The sequence below is a fragment of the Mus musculus genome, chromosome 1, assembly GCF_000001635.26.
Source record: "Mus musculus strain C57BL/6J chromosome 1, GRCm38.p6 C57BL/6J".
Taxonomy (NCBI): domain Eukaryota; kingdom Metazoa; phylum Chordata; class Mammalia; order Rodentia; family Muridae; genus Mus; species Mus musculus.
The window spans coordinates 174,228,961-174,251,423 of NC_000067.6; the positions used below are offsets into that span (position 1 = coordinate 174,228,961).

General features: G+C 38.9%; 2 protein-coding genes across 4 annotated transcripts in view; one reads left to right on the forward strand and one right to left on the reverse strand.

Annotated features, from left to right (window-relative positions):
* Positions 1-19,489, forward strand: part of Spta1 (spectrin alpha, erythrocytic 1) — a 75,711-nt gene extending 56,222 nt beyond the window's left edge. The window contains exons 40-52 of one of the 3 annotated variants that reach the window (NM_011465.4): positions 282-380; positions 1,666-1,828; positions 2,362-2,438; positions 8,825-9,034; positions 11,157-11,453; positions 12,081-12,193; positions 13,268-13,285; positions 14,188-14,239; positions 15,084-15,271; positions 16,179-16,232; positions 16,687-16,833; positions 17,514-17,658; positions 18,372-19,489. In NM_011465.4, the coding sequence (NP_035595.2) occupies positions 282-380; positions 1,666-1,828; positions 2,362-2,438; positions 8,825-9,034; positions 11,157-11,453; positions 12,081-12,193; positions 13,268-13,285; positions 14,188-14,239; positions 15,084-15,271; positions 16,179-16,232; positions 16,687-16,833; positions 17,514-17,658; positions 18,372-18,497 (1,689 nt within the window). In that variant the 3' untranslated portion in view covers positions 18,498-19,489. Of the gene's footprint in view, positions 1-281; positions 381-1,665; positions 1,829-2,361; positions 2,439-8,824; positions 9,035-11,156; positions 11,454-12,080; positions 12,194-13,267; positions 13,286-14,187; positions 14,240-14,853; positions 15,055-15,083; positions 15,272-16,178; positions 16,233-16,686; positions 16,834-17,513; positions 17,659-18,371 lie in introns of those variants that run through there. The other 2 variants (XR_373600.4, XR_001783648.2) reach the window with 2 other exon arrangements.
* Positions 19,490-20,928: 1,439 nt separating this feature from the next.
* Olfr419 (olfactory receptor 419) lies at positions 20,929-22,016 on the reverse strand. The gene has a single exon (NM_146715.2). It carries the CDS (start codon positions 21,963-21,965, stop codon positions 21,024-21,026), a length of 942 nt encoding a protein of 313 aa, NP_666926.2. The 5' UTR covers positions 21,966-22,016; the 3' UTR covers positions 20,929-21,023.
* Positions 22,017-22,463: the final 447 nt, after the last annotated feature.

Here is a 22,463-nt window from a genome sequence, read left to right on the forward strand (position 1 = left end):
AGTAATTGCATGAATCTGGGTGTTGAGACATCCTTATAATTCACTCCTAATAATTTGATTCCAGAATAAAAAGAGAACAGTTCTTAGAGCCACATAAGATACAGAGAAAGTCACTCTTTCCAGCAAGATTACCCTGTTTGATAGGAAAAAAGGATGTGCACCCACATCCAGTCCACTAATAGGGCTTGATCAACCCTGTTGAGTAACACACTGTGAGCTTGCCTGTGGATGGAGGTTGATGATGCTTGAACGTTCTGGCCTTTGCTGATTTGATCATGCAGAGTTTGCTAAAGAAGCATGAAGCTTTGGAGAATGACTTTGCTGTGCACAAGAACCGGGTACAAGATGTTTGTGCACAAGGAGAAGACATTCTTAATAAGGTGAGTTTCGGGGGTGGGGGGTTAGGGAGGGGTTATGTCCTTTCCTGCAAGTGATTGACCCAAGCACAGAAACAAGAACAGTGATGAAATTACATATAGAAAGTCATGAAATAGAATTATATAGAGATTCTTTTGATACAGTATCCCACTGTGTAGCTCTTGCAAAGCTTAGAACTTGCTGTGTGGACCAGTTTCACCTCAATCCTACAGAGCCCTGCCTGCCTCTGCCCCCACCTCTGTCCCCACCCCTCTGCCTCCAACCTTCCTCCCACCTCCTCTCAAGTGCTGAGATTGAAAACATATTCCAGTATGCTCAGATTCTGCTACAATACAGAAATTTATTAACCCCTTCAAAGCAGAATTTAATTTTTTCCCAGATACCCATTACCCACTCAACTGAAAATTATATTTTAGGTCCTAGGTGCCTCACTATCATCTTTCATAAAAATGCATTGTTGGCCTTTTGACATTCTCTATAAATATTTAAACTACTTGTAGCTATTGTATTACTTATGGTAGTCATTGCTATGATAAATACTATGACCAAAAACAACATGATGAGGAAAGAGTTTATTTCATTATATGCTTCTAGTTAACAGCCCATTGCTGAAGGAGTTCCAGGCAATAACTCAAGCAGGGCAGTAACCTGGAAGCAGGAACTGAAGTAGAAGCCATAGCAGAATACTACTTACTGGCTTGCTCCCCATAGCTGCCTTAGCCTGTTATAATACGAGAACTGCTTGCCCAAGGGTAGCACTACCTACAGTGATCTATGCCCTTCCACACAAATCAGTCAATAAAGTTGGTTCCATAGACTTATCCATAGGTCAGTCTAGTGGTGGCATTTTCTCAATGCAAATTTCTTTGTCCTCATCAACTCTAGCTTGTGCCAAGTTGACATAAAATTAGCCAGTGCATCCTTGAGTACTCCAAGAGCTTTAAATTCATTTTCTCATATACCTTGCGATGAGAGGGAGCAGAGAAGAATTGCATTATCTCTACAAAGCCTGATTGATCCCTAAACAGAGATGATTCTATGCCTCTTGGAAGCTTCATAAGTAAAATCACACTTGAATAAACAATTGTGTCACAATTGTCCAAATTCTAGAATGAAAATAACGTTCTTCACCATACACAAGGAATGGAAGAGTTACAATAGACCTACGGGATAGTATTTAAGTGTTTTCCATAAGAGAATATCAAGTTTCTTAATGGTGCCAGAGAATCGTGTTTCCAGCTCGTCAGTATAGCTGACTAATTCCTCCTCTCAACCTTGGAATCACAGGAAGAAACTCAGAACAAGGATAAGATTTCCACCAAGATCCAAGTTCTGAATGAAAAGACAGCCTCTTTGGCCAAGGCATTAGCTGCTTGGAAGTCACAACTGGACGATGTGCATGCCTTTCAGCAGTTTAACTGGAAGGCGGACGTAGTGGAATCCTGGATAGGTATGCGATGCCAGGGCTACTCTAAGAGTACCATTTGAAGAATGTCTCTAGATTTTTCCTTTACTTTTGGAAATGGGGTGAACTCATTTTTATTCCTCCTAGGCACAGTCTTACACACACACACACACACACACACACACACACACACACACACACACACACACAAATGTGCACACAGATGGTAGGGAATAAGGTGGCATAAACCCACAGGACAGTTGTTCCAAACTGGTAAATTTCATCATGCTATTCAGAAAGGAAAATCCTTCACAAAGTATTCTAGGAAACAAACTACAGTGTTTGTTGGTTGGTTTGTAGTTCATGTTCAACCTTCAACTTTCCTACCTCCCAGGATTCAACATTTCTTTTGCACTTAGCACTCTCAGTCAGTTTTATTTTAAGGGCAGAAAAGCCACCCACTCCTCCCATTGCTTCTGTATTGCACTGAGTCACCTGTTCTGGGATCAGGAAGCTTTCTGATTGGCTACTGTAAATAATCATCAAATATTCCATTCTATTTTTTTCTTATTTGTTAGGTGAGAAAGAAGCAAGCCTGAAGACCAAGAGCAACGGTGCAGACCTCACCGCCTTCCTCACACTACTGGCAAAGCACGTGAGTTAGAGAGTCCATGTGAAATGGAGCCAGGCAGGCCAATATTTATAGTTTAATTTTCTTATAATTTGTGCTCTTGCCTTCCATTTCCCTCTCCCTCTCCCTCCTCTTCCCACCACTTCCTCCTTCTCCCTCTTCCTCCTCTTACCCCTCCCTACTTCTCCCTATCTCTCTTCCTCTTCCTCCATCCCTTTTCCTCCTTCCTCTGTCTCCCTCTTCCTCTTCCCGTTTCCTCACCTCCTTCCTTGATAGTAGAGGTTTGTGTTTATCATCTTGGATTTTATCAGTATCAACTTTTGGCTGTTCTAATTTTCCCCATTTGTGTATCCTAATTCCTATAATTAGGCCATTTTGTTACTATAATTAAAATTTTTATGGAACAACTAAGACCTGATGCAATATCTCAGTGGATAATGCATGAAGAATTGAGATCCAGTACCAGTTCTGGGTGTTAGAGATGGAAGGAATGGTCTTGGGAATTTATATTTCTGCACTGAATGAGACGATCTTGTCTCAAAAAGGAAGGTATAGACAAAAGAGGAAGACACCTGATGTCAGTTTCTACTACCTCTGCAATTCCACTATACATATACATATATACATATACATATACATATACATATACATATACGTATACGTATACGTATACGTATACGTATACATATACATACACATACATATACATATATTCCACACATAGACAATTAAAAAAGACTTCAACCTTTTAATAAGAGCATAAGTAGCTGGTTTATAGAAAGAGTTATTAATTTCATAATTTAATGCTTTTAATCCAAATAGTACAAGAAATGACAAGGTCCTGGAAAATACAAGAGAATGGGAGAAAGGATGAGATTATATGGGAAGTAAGAAAGAGGATGGGACAAGACAGATTTCTTCTGGGGATGTGGCTTCAAGGACTTCCTATCTGCCACTATCTCTTAAAGAGCCCACAATATTTTTTTTTTTTTTTAGTTTTATTTTTTTTTCTTTCCATTTTTTATTAGGTATTTAGCTCATTTACATTTCCAATGCTATACCAAAAGTCCCCCATACCCACCCACCCCCACTCCCCTACCCGCCCACTCCCCCTTTTTGGCCCTGGCGTTCCCCTGTTCTGGGGCATATAAAGTTTGTGTGTCCAATGGGCCTCTCTTTCCAGTGATGGCCGACTAGGCCATCTTTTGATACATATGCAGCTAGAGTCAAGAGCTCCGGGGTACTGGTTAGTTCATAATGTTGATCCACCTATAGGGTTGCAGATCCCTTTAGCTCCTTGGGTACTTTCTCTAGCTCCTCCATTGGGAGCCCTGTGATCCATCCATTAGCTGACTGTGGGCATCCACTTCTGTGTTTGCCTGGCCCCGGCATAGTCTCACAAGAGACAGCTACATCTGGGTCCTTTCGATAAAATCTTGCTAGTGTATGCAATGGTGTCAGCGTTTGGATGCTGATTATGGGGTGGATCCCTGGATAAGGCAGTCTCTACATGGTCCACCCTTTAATCTCAGCTCCAAACTTTGTCTCTGTAACTCCTTCCAAGGGTGTTTTGTTCCCACTTCTAAGGAGGGGCATAGTGTCCACACTTCAGTCTTCATTTTTCTTGAGTTTCATGTGTTTAGGAAATTGTATCTTATATCTTGGGTATCCTAGGTTTTGGGCTAATATCCACTTATCAGTGAGTACATATTGTGTGAGTTCCTTTGTGAATGTGTTACCTCACTCAGGATGATGCCCTCCAGGTCCATCCATTTGGCTAGGAATTTCATAAATTCATTCTTTTTAATAGCTGAGTAGTACTCCATTGTGTAGATGTACCACATTTTCTGTATCCATTCCTCTGTTGAGGGGCATCTGGGTTCTTTCCAGCTTCTGGCTATTATAAATAATGCTGCTATGAACATAGTGGAGCATGTGTCCTTCTTACCAGTTGGGGCATCTTCTGGGTATATGCCCAGGAGAGGTATTGCTGGATCCTCCGGTAGTACTATGTCCAATTTTCTGAGGAACCGCCAGACGGATTTCCAGAGTGGTTGTACAAGCCTGCAATCCCACCAACAATGGAGGAGTGTTCCTCTTTCTCCACATCCTCGCCAGCATCTGCTGTCACCTGAATTTTTGATCTTAGACATTCTGACTGGTGTGAGGTGGAATCTTAGGGTTGTTTTGATTTGCATTTCCCTGATGATTAAGGATGTTGAACATTTTTTCAGGTGCTTCTCTGCCATTCGGTATTCCTCAGGTGAGAATTCTTTGTTCAGTTCTGAGCCCCATTTTTTAATGGGGTTGTTTGATTTTCTGAAGTCCACCTTCTTGAGTTCTTTATATATGTTGGATATTAGTCCCCTATCTGATTTAGGATAGGTAAAGATCCTTTCCCAATCTGTTGGTGGTCTCTTTGTCTTATTGACGGTGTCTTTTGCCTTGCAGAAACTTTGGAGTTTCATTAGGTCCCATTTGTCAATTCTCGATCTTACAGCACAAGCCATTGCTGTTCTGTTCAGGAATTTTTCCCCTGTGCCCATATCTTCAAGGCTTTTCCCCACTTTCTCCTCTATAAGTTTCAGTGTCTCTGGTTTTATGTGAAGTTCTTTGATCCATTTAGATTTGACCTTAGTACAAGGAGATAAGTATGGATCGATTCGCATTCTTCTACATGATAACAACCAGTTGTGCCAGCACCATTTGTTGAAAATGCTGTCTTTCTTCCACTGGATGGTTTTAGCTCCCTTGTCGAAGATCAAGTGACCATAGGTGTGTGGGTTCATTTCTGGGTCTTCAATTCTATTCCATTGGTCTACTTGTCTGTCTCTATACCAGTACCATGCAGTTTTTACCACAATTGCTCTGTAGTAAAGCTTTAGGTCCGGCATGGTGATTCCACCAGAGGTTCTTTTATCCTTGAGAAGAGTTTTTGCTATCCTAGGTTTTTTGTTATTCCAGATGAATTTGCAAATTGCTCTTTCTAATTCATTGAAGAATTGAGTTGGAATTTTGATGGGGATTGCATTGAATCTGTAGATTGCTTTTGGCAAGATAGCCATTTTTACAATATTGATCCTGCCAATCCATGAGCATGGGAGATCTTTCCATCTTCTGAGATCTTCTTTAATTTCTTTCTTCAGAGACTTGAAGTTTTTATCATACAGATCTTTCACTTCCTTAGTTAGAGTCACGCCGAGATATTTTATATTATTTGTGACTATTGAGAAGGGTGTTATTTCCCTAATTTCTTTCTCAGCCTGTTTATTCTTTGTGTAGAGAAAGGCCATTGACTTGTTTGAGTTAATTTTATATCCAGCTACTTCACCGAAGCTGTTTATCAGGTTTAGGAGTTCTCTGGTGGAATTTTTAGGGTCACTTATATATACTATCATATCATCTGCAAAAAGTGATATTTTGACTTCCTCCTTTCCAATTTGTATCCCCTTGATCTCCTTTTGTTGTCGAATTGCTCTGGCTAATACTTCAAGTACTATGTTGAAAAGGTAGGGAGAAAGTGGGCAGCCTTGTCTAGTCCCTGATTTTAGTGGGATTGCTTCCAGCTTCTCTCCATTTACTTTGATGTTGGCTACTGGTTTGCTGTAGATTGCCTTTATCATGTTTAGGTATGGGCCTTGAATTCCTGATCTTTCCAGAACTTTTATCATGAATGGGTGTTGGATCTTGTCAAATGCTTTTTCTGCATCCAACGAGATGATCATGTGGTTTTTGTCTTTGAGTTTGTTTATATAGTGGATTACATTGATGGATTTTCGTATATTAAACCATCCCTGCATTCCTGGAATAAAACCGACTTGGTCAGGATGGATGATTGCTTTAATGTGATCCTGGATTCGGTTAGCGAGAATTTTATTGAGGATTTTTGCATCGATATTCATAAGAGAAATTGGTCTGAAGTTCTCTATCTTTGTTGGATCTTTCTGTGGTTTAGGTATCAGAGTAATAGTGGCTTCATAAAATGAGTTGGGTAGAGTACTTTCTACTTCTATCTTGTGAAAAAGTTTGTGCAGAACTGGAATTAGATCTTCTTTGAAGGTCTGATAGAACTCTGCACTAAACCCGTCTGGTCCTGGGCTTTTTTTAAGAGCCCACAATATTATCACTGCACCAAGGATAAAGTTTCTCACATAAGTGTCATTTATAAATATTATATATTTAGATATCATACTACTCTCTAATTTATAAAGTTTTATTGGAAAGATGAATCCATTTGCATTTGAAGTTATTAATTCATGATGCTTGAAGCTTTAACATCTGATCCACCAAAAATTCTACTTTTTGCTACTTGGTTTCTGTTTCCTCTTTGGTCTTCTGGTCTTTTTGGTCTTTATTTCTGGCAGTTCCTGTGACCTTTTGTCCAGCGTGGGGTCTCCATCACAGTTGGGGATGAGTGAATTTATGGCAACTATAATGGCCTTTGGTCCAGCAGAGGGTCTTTGTTCTTCTAATTTTTGGTCATGAATTAAAAGGATAAGAAATATAATATCTCATTTCCTCCTGTGTGAGGACTTGCACACTTCATTTCTTTTTTTTCCTAAGCACTTTAACTAGAGCATCTCCTTGGTAGGTTCTGAAGTCAGCACTCTGATGCCACAAAAAGAATGTCTAGCATCTGCGGCTTTTGATGCTATTTCTGCTTGACTCCTAGGATACTACCTGCTCATATTAGGGTTCTAAAGTGTCTAGAGTTTAAAATACAGAAGAATGGTGAGTGGCTGGACATTCCTGCAGTTCTCTTTCTACAGCCTCTGCAAGATCGGATGCCCCATTTCCTCACAATGTCTATTTTTGTCCCTTTAACTTACATGTCATTGCCAAAGCCTGAGCGGTACTTCCCTGTGAATATCTTACCCAGCTCAGCATATTCCTAAAAGGGAAATATAGAGTGAATAATTTCATTACTATAACAGTTTTCTTGTCTCTCAGGCATTGCAGACCACCCTTGATTTGTAGCTTCTTCCATTTAATTCAGATTACATTCAAATGATAAATGTTTTGATAATTTAAAAATTGTTTTTAGAAATGCTGGAGAGATGGCTCAGCAGCTAAGCATACCGATCATCATTCCAGATGGTCTGGGTTTGGTTGCCAGCACCCACACTGCAGTAACAATGGCTTGGGAATCCAGCTCCAAACTTCAGGTCTTCATGGACATATATGCAAAGAAAACACCCATGCACATTAAACAAAAGTCAGTTTGTAATTGTTCTCAAAAGAGAATTAATCTAATGTGCTGTGTATGTTGGTACAAACCTTTAATCCCAGCACTTGAAAGGCAGAGGCAGAGGCAGAAGCAGGCAAAGGCAGGCAGATACAGGCACATCTTTATGAGTTTGAGGCCAACCTGATCCACATGGTGAGCTCCAGGCCAATGAATGCTATACAGCGAGGACTTATGTTTAAAAGAATGAGGGAAGGAAGAATAAGAAAAAGAAGAAGAGGAGGAAGAAGGACAAAGGCAGAACTGTTTTAATGCAAGTCACGTTGTTAAAGCTCATATAGAATTCCAGACTTTGATTTTAACATTTCTGCAAAGTTTTCATTTCCATAAAGCTTTTGTTTGTGTATCCAAAGCCCCTAACAATGCACTGCCTCTAATTAAAGCAGAGTATGTCATTTTGAGAAATTCTCAGAAAGTATGTCTTACAGGACAGATGCCATGTCATGTTCCAATATTACCTTAACAGTTTTATCCTTAGTATGCAAGCTATAAAATATATATGCACTATTACTTCAACATAATTCCAAGGACAACATTCTGCCCATCTTCTTTAACCATATGTGTGTGTGTGTGTGTATTTGTGTATGTGGTATTATATATACATTCATATGTGTATATATAATACATATATAATATATGAATATCTTTGATGATATATATGCATACATACATATGCATATTTATATATTCTTTTTCTTCCTTTTACTATGCTAAAAATACTCTGACATAAGCAATTTGGAAGGGTTTATTGACTCACAGTTGAAATACAGTCACTTGTAGCTACAGGCAGTAGTACCGTGAAGCAACTGGGTACATTGTGTTCACAATCAGCAGAGATCGAAAGCAATAAATGTTTGTGCTCGGCTTATTCTCTCCTTTTTATACGGCCCATGACTTCATCTCAGGAAATGGTGCCATTCAAAGTGGTTGGGTTTCTCCATCTTAATGAATCTGATTGTGATCATCTTTCGCATACTTGACCAGAGGGTGAATAATTCCTCACAGGTCTGTCCGAATGTCTGCCTCCCTAAGTGAGCCTGTATCCTATCAAGTTGGCGAATGACATTACCCATGACACTATTAAAAGTCTGGTTGGACACAAATACAAGTGGTCCTTTGGATACCTCCCTGGCCCTGCTCACTGCTTCTCTTTTGATCTTTTCAGGACACACTGGATGCCAGTCTTCAGAGCTTCCAGCAAGAAAGGCTTTCTGAAATCGCTGAGCTGAAGGACCAGCTTGTGGCTGGTGAGCACAGCCAAGCCAAAGCCATTGAGGAGCAGCATGCAGCCTTGCTGAGGCACTGGGAACAACTGCTGGAGGCATCTAGAGTTCACAGGCAGAAACTGCTGGAAAAGCAGCTGCCTCTACAGAAGGTCAGGAAGGAGGGAACGGAAAGAGGGGAGGGACAGATTATCATAAAAGCACATCTCACTGAAATATGTTAGGTACCCAAAACTATTTGGTTATTAGCTGGAGAATCCAAACACAGTAACTAGAAAATACATTTGGAAGTTTTATAAACACCTTTAGTACAGAAAAGAAGCAACGAATCATTCTTTTTTAAATTGATTTTTTTTTAAGATTTATTTACTTTTATGTATGTGAGTGTTCTTTCTGCGTGTACACCTGCATGCCAGAAGAGGGCATCAGAATTCATTATAGATGGTTGTGAGCCAACATGTGGTTGCTGAGAACTCAGGAGCTCTGGAAGAGCTTCTGCAACTCTTAACTTTGGAGCTGTCTCTTCAGCTAACATAATATTCTTATGGGCAAAACGGACTTCATAAAACATGCTCCCCGTGTATCTCCTTTCCTGGGAAGGAATCTTCAAGTCTGTTACTTATTGCTAAACCTATGTGTCTCCTTTAATCAAATATTTTCATCCTCTTCTCCTTTTCCAATTCTCACTATTAAGTAAAATAATAGATTTGGAAATGCAGTAGGCCATGTAGATTTAATGTATTCTTTCCAGTGTTAACTTCTGAAGCATGTTAAGTGGCAACCATACAGTATCAATAGTAAAAGGAAGCCAAGCTGAGTGTGGCAGGGCTTACTTGAAACCCCAGACTTCTGACTCAGGGTGAAACGAAAGCATAAAGGGCTCTAGGCCAGAGAGTTTAGCATTAGCAAAATTCTAAGAAATTAAAGACTGGTAGTGTAGATCTGTGTGTACTTCAGTGGAAGTGGAAGTGAACGTGCCTAGAATGCAAAAGACTCTGGCTCTGACCTTCAGCACCAATAGAAAAATTGATTCAGAAGAGTCAGTATTGTCATTACCTCCAGATCAGGGGAACAATTGTACTGGACAATAATTTAAGGCAGAGAGTTAGAGAGGCACACAATGAGTCGCAACTCTTAGTTAATTCCTACTCTACCGAAGAATGTGGGCACAAGATAAATAAGTCTTAAATGAAAAAGTGAAGCAATTAGATTGACATATTTATTCTACACAGAAAGTTACCTAGCACTCTTATTCTTCTTTCTTTAGTTTTAATTAGCAAAACGTTTATTTTAAACTTCTATTTATAAATATCAACTAATCTATAACACTTTTAATATAGCATGAAATGGTCTATAGATTGTGTTCCCATCTTGTTCATTTTCTTTGGGTTGATTTAAAAAAAAAAACTCATTCTCACAATTTCTCAGAAAAATCATGTTGACAATTCACTCAGTTGAGTCAAAAGAATACAGCGCACTTTTGATCTGGAACCAGTCTGTCATTTACTGTTTGGATCAGCCCATGATTTCTCTGTCCTCTAGTCATGTCAGTTCAGAGTCCTTGGAGCGTGTGAGTGGCTGTGGACAACAGTATAGAAGCAGGTGTTTCATGCACAGACTGTAGGTCAGTGTGTAGGTTTAATGAGTTAGGCATCAGATGAGATCACAAGAAAGGTTTAGAAAGAAGGTGGGAAGGTAACTTGGTGTAGTCAATGAATTATGAGGGTATGCCGTCTACAAACGTTGCAGGAAAGAAAGGGAGACAGTATAAAGGATAGAACATAGTTGCTTGGTTTTTTTTTTTTTAATTTCCCAAATATTCATTTAGCACTTGTGTCTAAGTGTTTCCTGTGCCATGTAGAACTTCAGTACAAACTTCAGAATAAGAAATAATATGCTGGGTGGTGGTGGCGCATGCCTTTAATCCCAGCACTTAGGAAGCTGGGATTAAAGCTGTGTAACTGAAAATTACCCTCACCACCCTTAGAATCATGGAGGTAAAAATAACGGTTTAAGCCAGTCCCTCTCTTCATCTTTAAATGGTGGAAAGCTTGAGGAATTTCACACAATTAAAAAAAAAAAAAAAAAACCTAAACCCTGGCAGTTCCTCTAATACAAACTCATTCCACCCCATCACAGGGTCACTGCTAATTTTAGTCTCATTGGTTGAGATTGCTACTCGGCAAATATTTGAAGACACTATTTTTATCCTCAATATTCTCTTCTCCTAAAGGACTTTATCAGAAGCAATGAGGGTGTCTATTTTTTCTGCAGGCTGAGGAGCTATTCATGGAATTTGCACACAAAGCTTCAGCCTTCAACAACTGGTGTGAGAACGCGGAAGAGGACTTGTCAGAACCTGTGCATTGTGTCTCTCTAAATGAGATCCGGCAGCTGCAGAAGGAACATGAAGCCTTCTTGGCCTCTCTGGCTGGGGCTCAAGAGGATTTCAACTATTTGTTGGAGCTAGACAAGCAAATTAAAGCCTTAAATGTCCCCTCCAGTCCTTATACCTGGTTAACAGTGGATGTGCTGGGCAGAATCTGGAACCACCTGCCAGACATCATCAAGGTAACTTGAGGTACAACTCAACATTTTCTGCCTATAGGAAGCATGACCAGTGGATCTATATCAAAGTTAGGGATGTTGAAGAAAAGAATAGAGCTATTCTTTTCATTAATTATTTTAATTAAGCTGTGGCAGATGTCAAGAAACAAAACTGTCTAAGGGAAATTAGAAAGCATACACACACACACACACACACAGAGAGATAGAGAGACATGGCATATCTTCTGGGTGTTGTTGCTTGGTAGCAATTAAACAATTGAAGGAAGCAAAGAAGATATTAGATATATAGATAGATACACATAGATAGATATAGAAAGATATAGATAGATAGATAGATAGATAGATAGATAGATAGATAGATAGATAGATAGATAGATAGATAGATACTCACACACATAGAAAGATATAGATAGGAGACAGACAGACAGACATATGAATGGTTGGAAAGACAGATGAATCGATGGAGAGACAGACAGACAGACAGACAGACAGACAGACAAGCACATTGCTGTGCACCTATGGAAGATAGGTTATCTTGGAAATAGAAATGTGCACCTATACCTACAAAAATGATTCTTTTATGTCAACATCCTTCTAGGTGAAGCAGTTCTGCTCTTTGTTACTTTGTAGGAAAGGGAACAGGAACTACAGAAAGAAGAGGCTAGGCAGATCAAGAACTTTGAAATGTGCCAGGAGTTTGAACAAAATGCCAGTGCCTTCCTTCAGTGGATCCAGGAGACCAGGTGTGCTGTGCTTTCTTCAAACTAGAACCCCACATATGCTGTTTGCAACAGGGATGACATATGCTGCAAAAGGAAGTATTACGTACTCTGTCCCCATCATCTTATTTTAGCTCTACTTTATATTTGTATTTACTTTCTCAATTCCCTTACAGTGTTCTTTATTTTTGCCCACCATTTTTTATTTTCTTCTTGACATGCATACTTATACTCCTATTGTGTATACTCACTCTTCAAAACAATAACAGTCCTGTGATTGCATGCCATATTGCATTTTATACTTCAACACCCATTATCTTAACTGTCAGAGCAACCTTGAAAAGTGCAGAATGGATCTTAGTACCTCTTATTTTAACCATGGAAAGTTCAAGTAGATAAACTGTCTCACTCAAGGTCGCATACATATTTATTGACATGACCAAAAACATAACCTGCATTGAGCACCCAATAAGCTATTATGTTGCCTGCCAAATAAAGCCATAACAAGGATGGAATAGTATAATATAGCCTAATTTCATTTATTATATTCAAGATGTGTGTGGAGATAATGTGTATTACATCTTCTGAGTAAATGACCTGGAAAAAGGGACACATAAAAAGTTTAATATGTTAGTATGAATGGTCAAAGTATGAAGATTGTGCCCATTAGTAGCTCACTAATGTGATATTCTAAAATTTAGTGGTGGCTGAATGGTCTATAATTAATGCTTCTCCACTAAATCAAAAGAAAAATGGCACTGTGTCTAAAAACATCTGGCCGAGGTTGTATGAATTGCTGTATCCCCCTCTGCCCCAGGCTTTGGTTCCTTTACACTCCCCTGTTGTGTAGTGAGTGTTGGAGACTTAGCATGCAGATCAGTTTGGGTCCCCTTTGTCCTGGAGGGAGAAGCCTCACACTCTGAGTTTCTGAGTGTACCAGAGGCTTTGCAAGCAGCATGGGGATGGATAGATTCCTATGTGACTGAAACAGACTTAAACAATCATCAATAAGAAGAAATGCAATCATTTATTGTGCTAACATGCATTTTCCTTTTTCTTTTTCTTCTTATGAATGCTGCTCCTGTCCATCGTTTCCAGGGCCTATTTTCTGGATGGGTCAGTATTTTCTGTAATTATGGGGGTTTTTTTTGTTGTCCTAGAATAACAAGTTAAGAATACTTTAGGGCTGATGTATTATATGTCATCAAAATCTGCTTGTTCCTAATTAATAATGTGGGGCAAAAATAAGGATTCATATATCCCCCACCCCTGCACTCATTCTACTGTGAGTATGTAGTGCATACGTGTAGTGCACTGTACCTGAATGACATGATTATAATGTGCTGCACCATTCCAGTGATGACAGAAAATGACAGAAAGTTTGAGGAATTTCACACCATGAAAAAAAGACTAAACCCTGGCAGTTCCTCAAAAAAAAAAAAAAAAAGGAATGGTACCTCTCTCACATGTTAAATGTGTAGAATAAAACCTGGAAATTCATGAAAAGTATATCTATATGTTCAACCAAGTGTGGGCTGAAAATATTCAGAAAAACTGTGTCTTTCCTGAATATATAAACATTTTTTGTCATCATTCTCTTTAAAGTCCCTAACAACTATCTTCATTGTTTTTGGGTATTATAAACAACCTAGATTATATGCACATACTGCATGCCACATATCCGTTTTGTAACTGCAACCTCCACTATGTTACTAACCATAAGACCCCTATGAACACCAACATATAGTCACCTTTGAGAGTAAAACTAAAGAAGACATGTGACTCCTTCTAGACAGAGAAGAACTAGATCTGACTTTATATTCCTTTTTATCTATCTAGAAAGATTGACAGACAGAAGGTTTGGTCATGAAAATTTGCCTTCATGAAATCTTATTTTATTGGGTCCACGTAGCTTGAGAGAAGCAGAAACAATCAACTGCAGAGTCTTTGAGCAAACAAGTCTGTGAAATGTGGATTTCTGTTACAACAAATAATGTTTTCTTTTGATTCTTAATTAGATCATTGCTCAAGGAAACAGGAACTCTGGAATCCCAACTTGAAGCAAATAAAGTAAGTAATGTTTTTTTCACTAGCTGAAGACACTGCTTGGAATTTTAAAAGCACAGGGAAAAATACATAGAGGCAGCCTGGGGATGTTTTATGTAGAAGTTACCCTAGGATGTAGTTATACTCACATGTCAATTTGTATTCTCACTTCAGATCCTGATATTATACAGGCCCCAGTTTACTTACATCTTTGAGTATAAGCTTTTACAATACATCTAAGCTAATGAATACATGAAAGGTACTTAACTGTAAGAGCAGATACTCATGTTCCTAACCTATAACCTAGAGTATCAATAAATTTCTATTGTTTGATATAGGCAAGTGATATAACAGGATGTAGATCCGCTCATTTCAACTAAGGGAAACAGTGCTTTAGAGGGGTATTTCTCAGTCTTGTTTGCATTATTGTCTTTCTAAGATTAAAAAAATATTTAGTTCAATATACATTTTCACTAATGAGAAAAGAATAAGATGTCAGAATAATCTACTCTGTAACATCAAAGTGTCTACCCATCCCTCAGAGCCACTTTGCCCATTGATGTGAGATGAACAACTTTCCCTTGTTGGAATGCTTTGGGAAAATGTAGACTTTTTTACACATGTATACTATTGCTTAGACAGATGCCTGTCATCGCTGATGGTGAAGGAGTCTTGGAAATGGACACACTGAGGCTATTGCATGAGTCAGAGAGCTAATTCCTAGTGAATGAAGATAATTCACAGTGTGCTAACTGGAGCTGGTGGGGTCTGAGTTCCAGGATGACAACCATCATCTCACAGCTGTTTTTCAAAGGGAGGATTAAGAAGGGTTGTAACTGGTGAGTCGATTGACTTCCTCTTTTCCCAGAGGAAACAGAAGGAGATCCAGGCAATGAAGCGCCATCTGACCAAGATTGAAGACCTGGGGGACAGCATGGAAGAGGCTCTGATCCTTGATATCAAATACAGCACCATTGGACTGGCCCAGCAATGGGATCAGCTGCACCAACTAGGGATGCGAATGCAACACAATTTGGAGCAACAGATTCAAGCCAAGTACTGGTTTAAACCCAGGGCAGGGAGTGGAGTAGATGGTGTTAGATGTTGGAGCTTAACTTGGTTGGGCTTCAGGCACCTGATAAAGAGCACTTACAGAGATGTTCCGTTAGCTTACCATATCAATCTCTCTTTTCTGTTCCACAACTGAGCTACTTTTCTTCATAGTAGGGTCCACTGTGAAATAAGCAATGCGTCTCTGCCTCTATGTGTACACATCTTCCTTAAAGACACATGAGTCCTCCATCCAATTTTCAGGGTCCCTTTAACATCGTATGATCTTTTCATTTTCAGAAACCATTCCCTTTTATAAACTTCCATTTAAGCTATAATATCTAAAATGGAAGATTCAAACTGTGGACTAATAAAGCATAAAGGAAGAAATTAATTTTTCCTAAATAAATTAAACCTAGCACAGCAGTTTATGTCTTAATAGTCTTTGAAACAATTTTTGTACATTCTAAATTGACGATCGTTTTCTCTAAATTTCCTTGTTATAAATAATTAAACCTTTTCAAACCATTAAATTTCTGTTGAAGCTTTGCAATTTTTGCTAATGTACTGGAAAGCAGCCAAGGAAAATTTGTAACTGAATGATCATGGCTCTGTTCCAATAAAGCTTTATTCATAGGCTTTGAATTTGAATTTTACACATTCTTCATGATTCATAAAACATTTTTTGATTGTTTTCAGCAATAAAGAAATGTTGAAACCATTCTTGTCACAGGAGCTGTTTAGAAACAGAAGGTGGCTAGATTTGGCTCCTGGAGCATAGCTTGGAAGCCTCTGAACCTAGATACCTCAAATAATATATTGTGCATTAAAATTCCTCTACCTTTGCTATGGCATGTCTTTTGACACTTACTGTTTTGTTTCCAGAGTTAATTTATATATTTTTTTCTTCCAGAGACACCATAGGTGTGAGTGAGGAGACATTGAAAGAATTTAGCACCACATACAAGTGAGTCTAACTTCACAGTTCGCTTTTGGAAAATTCAGAATAAGTTTACAAATAATAACTTCTCTCTCCCTCTCTATGTGCCTTGATGGGATCTTCAGTGACGATCTAGTCTATGTATGTTAATTAGCATCAGTATTGGATTTTCTAGCCAATTTAATTTTCTGTTAGATCCCTGTATTTTAAAAGTAAAACATGTCTTTCAATCATCATTCAACTGGTGATTGTTTGTTCTGTGTATTTCAGCTGCTTTGGAGAACAGAATGAGTAAGAAGAATTGTCAGTGTTTTGTGTTATTCCTACTGTTACTGGGTTTAACAAAAACACTCAGAGAAACAGACTTGATTCTGTGTGTTCCCGTAATATTATAGCATGTCACTGAAGAACTAGGAATTTGATCTTTTCTGTTTTTACCTGGTTTTCTCTTTAGCTTGATAAAAATGTGTTTGGCCTTTAGACACTTCGATGAGAACTTGACAGGGCGATTGACTCACAAAGAGTTCCGCTCTTGCCTGAGAGGACTCAATTACTATCTGCCTATGGTAGAGGAAGGTGAACCTGAGCCCAAGTTTGAGAAATTCCTGAATGCTGTGGATCCAGGGAGGTAAGAGAAAGAGGTTATGGTTGGGGCTTAACTGGAGATGAGCATAGAGGGAAGTGGTCCATGGAACAAATAAATTAACTTACTTGAAAACAGGCAATAAGACAACTGGCAAGCTCTAATTTTAAGATTGGTTCAGAAGTAAATGGCACTGTCCCCAACTTAGTCCCAAGCTTTATAGTTTTCTCATCTGGCAACTATGTTTCTTCTGTGAATTTCAGCTGTTTCTGAGGGAGGGACTTGAAAGAACAATCCACTCTTATGCTTGTCTGTGAGCCCTTAAGGAGAAATTAATAATTCAAAGTCCACAGGCTAGAGTGGAGTCTTGGGTGCTTGTGGTAGGTAAGACAGAGCCATGCACAGCTCAAGTTACTGGAAAGAGCTAATTCTTTCTAAAGATGGAGGAAATCATTATCTGGGCTCTGACACTGATGGAAAATTCCAAACAAACATGTATGATAACCCATGGGGACACATCTAGAGTCTAAGAGACTGAGTATTTGTCTATAAGATAGTGGGAGGGGGGTCAGAATAGATAGCAAAACCCAAGTGTCAGAGAGCCTATTTGAAAGAGAAATTCAGGGGATCTGGTTTTCCTCTGCCCCTGAGGTGCTATACAGGATGGGAGGGATAGACTTTTCTTGTCTTCGGAAGGCACAGTTCCTGCTCTGCTTCCCCTACAGGAAAGGATATGTTTCACTGGAAGACTATACATCATTCCTGATTGACAAGGAGTCAGAGAATATCAAGACCAGCGATGACATAGAGAGTGCATTCCAAGCTCTGGCAGAAGGCAAGGCCTATATTACCAAGGAGGACATGAAACAGGTGGGATTCCCACTCTTGCTTCTCCTATTCTGACACTGTAACCTTGGTTTGGGTCATCTTGGTCTCCGCTCTCCTCCAGGAGCTCCCACTCGAATACCCACTGTATTACCTCAGGCCTCCTCTTTCACAAGGTATTACTTATTTCAGTAAATCATTTGTCTTACTCCAGCCCTAGCCCCAAATATCTACTTGTTCTCTACTGACTATTACAGTCTGTTCGAAACATGCAACTCAATTTTTAAGCAGTCTGTTGCCATTTCTACTTAATAAGCCAAATTGAAGAAATAGAAAGACCTAATTTTTTGATGTTGAATATTGAAAAGTGAAAGAGGGTTTGAAGGGGACATGGAAACTATCAAAGCACATATGACATATAAAATGGACAGAGGAATGCTAGGGATATAGAACAAGAAGGGAGTATGTGAAAAAGAAATGGGGGATTGAGAGATCAACAAAATCAAATTGTGTTTGAAATACCATAATGACATAAGATGTGTGCTTGTTTTGGGTTTGTTTTTTTCTCAAAAACATCTAAAGAAAAGGATATGAAAAAAAGACTCAGGAAGAAATTTGAATTTTTTATTCATTCGATGGAATAAACTTATGGAAACTCAGAGTGATAGGCAGAAAGCTGCTTCTTCTGATGGCTCTCCATCTGTGAGAACAAGTGTTGGGTTTCTGTAACTCTGTCTTTCTCCTTTCATTCTTTCCAGGCTCTCACCCCGGAACAAGTGTCATTCTGTACCATACATATGCAGCAATATATGGATCCACGGGGTCGGAGCCAACCTGCTGGCTACGACTATGTTGGCTTCACCAATTCATTCTTTGGCAATTGATATGCAGATTCTTATGCATCATAGAAAATCATAGTGTGGCAGCAAGTAATGGGGGATAAGAGGCACAAGCAAGCGTGAAAGAAAAAAAGATCCTGCTGCTCTGTGTGTGTGTGTGTTACATTTATTGTGGGATTTTTAAAAAAATAATCAAGTATATAGCGGGGGCTAAGAAAAATCTATAGGATTATGTAACTAGTCTCTACCTAGGGTGCCAAGATTTTAATGTGTGTGTGTGTGTGTGTGTATGTGTATGTGTGTGTGTGCTGCACACCTTTAAGATTTTACTGCATTCTGATTATAGCAGAAATATTTCTTTTTTAAAGGGAAATTTAGGTAAAATTATGCTTTTGTATTTTTGGAACCATATTATTACTAAATATAATATGCAATTAATTATACTGTGGAAAAGGACAATAATAAATTAGATAAATAAAATACAAGGTGATTCACAGTTTGTTAGTAGCTTTTAAGAGAGATGAAATCCTTACAATTTGAAATGTTTGTAATTTTGTCTTATTCTATGAAGTAGAGTCAGAAAAAGATAACATAAAATGCTTGTTTTCTTCTTGTCCTGTTTTGATATTTCACCATTAAAGTGAATGACTTTGGCATGTCAGGGTCCTCTCATGTTCCCTAAATCTCTGAATACTCTCTTACATTTTAATATGATACAACTGATGTTTTATTCATTTCTATCTTCTCAGAAGCCAGTAAAATGTTCATAATTTAAGGAAAAAACCAAGAAGCTATGGTGGTACTATATCTAGGTGTTTTCAGTACAGGTATGTTTCTTAGGTAACTTTGTTGCCTTTTGTGAAATTTAGCCTTTCGTACAGATAGCCTATTGCTCATGAATATCACTCCTTATTTACTATCTTAAGTCTCAGTTTTTTCGCTTGAGTAGAAATTAACCCCTCCTCAATCTTTGGGAAAAAATTCTCACAGGATCTAATTAAAATACTTATGGCTACAAATAAAGATATTTGAAAATGACAAGTAGTCTTTTTATAACATTTACCTTAAGCCATTAACTATAGTGGAATATAACAATCAGAACATACCCCCAAAATGTTTACCAGTGTCTAATTTAGTTATAAATGACCAAGATCTTTCCAACTGGGTGGTTATGACATAATAGACCATCAAAAATCAGTATGAGCTGAATAAAATTGGGCTATCAGTTTATATTTCTCAGGTCATTTATATTTCCATCTCCTTGATAAGCCTGGTGGATCTGGAGCTTAGCATCTCAAAGCCTTCATTTTTCTTCAGCCTAAGGTAATAGCTAGGATTCCTTCCTTGTCTCCTTGATTCTTATTTGTCTCTGCTGAAACTCTCTATCCTCCCTACTCATGTGCTGATCTTTCTAAATCGCAGATATCTTTCTGCTCCATTTATTATGCCCTGTCTCCTGCTTCACAAAAGGATCATACTGAAGTGAGATATTCAACTGATGACTTCCTTGAACAACAAAAACTCCCTAGGCTAACACATTTCTCATTTGTATGACTTTCACTTTCTCTGACCCACTCAGTTGTCTCTGTAACATATCCACAGTCTCTCATTACCCAGCCTGTTATCTTTTTCTGAGTGACCCAGTCAGTTTAGGACATGTTTCATCCATTCTTTAGGAATAAGAACACACACAAACTTAGTCAGGAAGCTGTCTCAGATCCACGGACTAAAAGCCAGCATCACAACATTGTTACAAGTAGCAAGTGGCATTCATTAAAATATGACTATGACTCGAGTATATTGATAAATTCTTTATATATGTATGAAACCTTTAGTCATATACAAAAGTATGTAATGATAACTATTTTACAAATGAGGGCACTGAAGCTGAAAACAGGCAAGTAACTTACCCAGCTTAACACAGCTAGTTAGTTGAAGAGCTTGTGTTCACATTCCTGCCAGGCTACTGAGGAAGTCATTTTTAATTCTCCCTAACAACAACCCGAGGCATGTATGAAACACTGTAGGTGGAAGGAACAGGCAAAGTAAATAGCTCTACAACAAACTCAGAAAGATAAGAGATGCAGTGAGGGGTGAGGAGCAAAAGCAGCAAGAGGGCTTCTGCCTACCCAGCATCTTCCAGACTACATCCCGAGTTTCAGGCCTTGGAAGAACATTATTGATCAAATAGTCTCATTGTATAATCACTTTAAAATTCTCTACAATGCTCCTGGATCTTGGCATCGTAGCCTTGAAATTCTTTCATCTTGTTTAGCTCAGCTGGGAAAACAGTCATGATTAAGAAAATTCTTGTTTCTCGATTTGTTTTGATAATTGGGAGTGGCATCTATGAGACTGAAGGTGAATATTTAAGATTTGGAGCTCACTGTGGGTTGAACACAGTAAACAGAGCAAGAACTCCTGTTTTATCCTTCCAGGCATCATGGGAGGAAAGGCAAAGGAGGGATGTGGAGTTTTGGTACAGCAGTTTTGCCCAAATTGTAAAATATCTAGTCCATTGTATTGAACCTGGTCTAGGGTGTGCTTATGCAAATGTCTCCAGGCTAGCCTTTATCCTTTACCAAGTAAACTCCCCCGGAAAGCATTTCTCAGAGCTGTCTGCACAGCCCGATTCCTTAGACTATAAACAATAGGATTGAGGAGAGGGGTTGCCACAGTGTAGGTGACAGCAATAAGCTGATCCCTCTCAAGAGAGTAGCTGGCTTTGGGTCTCAAGTACATGAAGGAGGCACAGCCATAGTGAATCACGACCACTGTGAGGTGTGAGGCACAAGTAGAAAAAGCTTTTCTCCGTCCCTCGGCAGAAGGGATTCTCAGGATTGCTACCAAAATATAGGCATAGGAGACACTAATTAAGAAGAACGAGACCAAGAGGACCAGCAGACTAAGGATGAGGATTCCCAGTTCACTTAGCCTTGTATCCCCACAGGCGAGGCTTAGCACTGGAGGTGTATCACAGAAAAAGTGCTGGATTTCATGGGAGCTGCAGAATGAGAGACGAAAAATGACTAGAGTCATTCCCAGTCCAAAAAGGTATCCACTCAGGAAGGAGGTGCCAACTAGCTGGGCACAGACAGTGGGATTCATACGGCTGGCATAATGAAGTGGGGCACAGATGGCCACATATCTATCAAATCCCATGACAGACAGGAGGAAGCAGTTGGTACAAGCCCAGGATGCAGAGAAAAACATCTGTGTAGCACAGCCCATAAAGGAGATGGCTTGTCCCCCCATAACCAGGCCAGAGAGCATCCTTGGGATGATTCCCAATGTGTAGCAGGTCTCAGAGAAGGATAGGAAGGAAAGGAAGAGATACATGGGTGTGTGCAGATGGCTATCCAGTCTGATCACTATGATGATGAAAACATTACTGGTGATGGTGACAAGATACAAAGACAAAAACAAGACAAACAGCAGAAGCTGAAGCTCCCCGAAGCTAGAGAAGCCCAAGAAGACAAAGCCCTGCCAGCAGGTCACATTGCTCTCTACCATTCTGAATGATTGTCCTTGTGATCCTGTTGGTTCCTTCCACCATGGCAGTTGATGTCCATCCTCTTTAGATGTGAGTGATACAGGTTCTCTTCTCTTTGTGCCTTTTGGAAAACACACACACACAAAGAATGTCTGATTTAGTCTGCAATTAAACTTCAGAGAATGTGTGCTGCTTTTGACACAAGTATTTATAGGTCTACCCTTATATTCAGGTATGTTATAGATAGACAATTATTACATAAACTCCTATATGCCTATCTACATGTAAACAATATAGGCAGAAATGATTATAACTATTACACACTTCATTTATGTGTTACACATCTTCTATTAATTACCACACTGTAGATATGTTATACCTTTTATGTAACAAATATATATAATTCACATATATGCAAGTTTAAAAATATGTGCATCATGTAATTTTTCATCCTAACTTTATAGCTAAGGATATACATTTAAAGGACATTGTCTTAAAATGTATGGTGAAGTGGAAAG